This window comes from Tupaia chinensis, unplaced genomic scaffold, assembly GCF_000334495.1.
Source record: "Tupaia chinensis unplaced genomic scaffold, TupChi_1.0 Scaffold146844_1, whole genome shotgun sequence".
Taxonomy (NCBI): domain Eukaryota; kingdom Metazoa; phylum Chordata; class Mammalia; order Scandentia; family Tupaiidae; genus Tupaia; species Tupaia belangeri.
Genome location: NW_006206698.1, coordinates 4,567 through 7,033, shown reverse-complemented (window position 1 = coordinate 7,033; position 2,467 = coordinate 4,567). Strand labels below are relative to the sequence as shown.

At 45.5% G+C, this 2,467-nt stretch overlaps 1 protein-coding gene across 1 annotated transcript in view; it reads right to left on the bottom strand.

Annotated features, from left to right (window-relative positions):
- Window positions 1–1,208: 1,208 nt before the first annotated feature.
- Window positions 1,209–2,467, bottom strand: part of LOC114006296 (putative neuroblastoma breakpoint family member 5) — a gene marked incomplete at its 3' end in the record, with an annotated part of 4,078 nt that continues 2,819 nt past the window's right edge. Inside the window, exon 3 of the mRNA XM_027768562.1 lies at window positions 1,209–1,381. Within this exon, the coding sequence (XP_027624363.1) occupies window positions 1,209–1,381 (173 nt within the window). The remainder of the gene's footprint in view (window positions 1,382–2,467) is intronic.

Below are 2,467 nucleotides of genomic sequence, written 5' to 3'. Positions count from 1 at the left end.
TATCTGGGTATTTGTATCAGGAGTTCAAGGCCAGGAGAAAGATGAATGCAGGCACATTTGTCCTGACAGGAAACTCTGGCAAAGGAAAGGAATGTTGTGCCTTGGTAGACAAAAGCTAGCATGGGCAGGCTGGACCCCCAAATCTGGAGAATGGTGCATTTGTGTGTTTTCAGTACCCTGCATCTCACTGATTTCAAGAGCCCTGGCCTACTCTTACAGAGGCCACTCTAGGTCTCACGCTCACCAAGGTTCCCATGCTCACCAAACATTTGTTCAATCACCCCATCTTGAGGTCTGCCAAAGTTCAACCTATCTTATACTTGGTACTTCATGAAGCACAAGATTTTGGGTCATTTTTATGTAGACTGGGATAGGAAGAGCCAGGTCGTCTCATCAGAGCAAATGACGCACAAGATTTTGGGTCATTTTTATGAAGACTGGGATAGGAAGAGCCAGGTCGTCTCACCAGAGCAAGTCCCGGCCCAGGCAAGACAGTGGTTTTCATGTTTTCACTTCTTGGATGATTGCTTATGAGGACTAGTCAGCTGGGAGGAGGGGGGATGGAACTCAGAGTGAAGAAACTATGGTAATAAGAACCCCAAATAGGTCCAAATGATGACCTGAGCACAAACGTAAGTGAATCCCTGAGAACGTAGTGTACAACTTGAGTTACATGTCCTGAGGCATCATCATGACTGTTTGCACATATGGGTTCCTACCCAAACCCTGATAGGTAAAACAGAGGAGATATGTAGACATGATCATTCTACTGGGGAGTGCTTTCTCACATTGTCTCTCTGTCTCTGTCTCTCTCTGTTTCTGTCAAGCAGTGTGTAAAGATTAGCAAGACCTTGGAAGGTAAGAGCATATTACACAATAGAAGTTGTGTCAGATACTGTCTATATGATAAGGCCTGGCAGAGATGGTGAGGATACCCCTGGTTTGTTCACACTGCATTGATTCTAACACTGTACATTGGCCAGTAAGTGCCTGGTCGCAGGCAGTGTGGCCAGACGCTAGAAACAGTGTGAAGTCACCTCACATGACTATCTGTGCTTACAACTCGTAGAGTTGGACTCCAACTGAGGTGGCTATACAGGGCCTACGTGGGTAGAGATAGCTCTCTTCCCAGACAGAAGGCTGCACACAAACAATATGGAGGCTCCCTGCCAGTGCAGTGGGAGCTTTATTCTTGTGAGAATACTCACTTGTCACTTCCACAGTAGAGTTTGCCTGACTCACAGCAGAGAGGCAAACTTGTGTGTTGAGAGACAGGTCAGCGTCAGAAAATTCAGCATCATAAGAAATTGTCCAATTCCCTTCATCAGTGGTGTTCATTGTGAAGCAACTTCCTTCCTCCTTTTCAGGTGGCGGCTCAATCCTGAACATAGAAGCATGAGGAGAACCAGATTTTTAAACATGGAAGAATAGGAGGTGACTCTTTTGTGGTGATTCCTAATTGTGTACAGGAGTGTTCAGAGAAGGCAGAAGAGTTGGCTTTTCGGGGAATAAGCAGACCATTCACAACTGACTAGGAGAGAGGGTTGCCATGGGGTTGTGTTGGGGGGGGAGAGAGAGGGGAATGGAAATCCGCTCCCGGCCATTGGACTTGCACATGAGGAAGCAGAATCCAATTCTCCTGTATGGAACAGTCACAAAAGAAAACCCACACAGAAGCCATTAGAAAGCAATAGGTCCAAACCCAGTGCAATTCTGTTCAACTTTATAGGGACCCAGTGGGTTAAGGCTGCTGAGGCATTGCTACCTCACAGAGATCATGTGCCCGTTCTACTTTATTCTCTCCATTTTGTGATACAAAAGGGATTGTCAGGGTAGTAACATTTTTAGACATGTAATCTCTGTCAACAAGCCCAGAACAATTTGGCAAAAATAATGCCTTTCATTCTGGTTTGTGTAATCAGGGAACTGGTGGCATTGCATGATGGAGGAAATCCATGTGATTTACTCTGCATATCTAAGTTTGAGAAATTAATAGAATGATTTCGCTCTCTCAAATCTGGAGTGAAATAGCCATATCCATAGGATTTTCAGCATCATAAGAAATTGTCCAATTCCCTTTATCAGTGGTGTTCATTGTGAAGGGACTTCCTTCCTCCTTTTCAGGTGGCTGCTCAATCCTGAACATAGAAGCATGAGGAGAACCAGATTTTTAAACATGGAAGAATAGGAGGTGACTCTTTTGTGGTGATTCCTAATTGTGTACAGGAGTGTTCAGAGAAGGCAGAAGAGTTGGCTTTTCGGGGAATAAGCAGACCATTCACAACTGACTAGGAGAGAGGGTTGCCATGGGGTTGTGTTGGGGGGGGAGAGAGAGGGGAATGGAAATCCGCAAGTGCTCACAGCCATAGGACGTGCACATGAGGAAGGAGAATCCAATATCCCTGTATGGAACAGTCACAACAGAAAACCCACACAGAAGCCATTACAAAGCAACAGGTCCAAACCC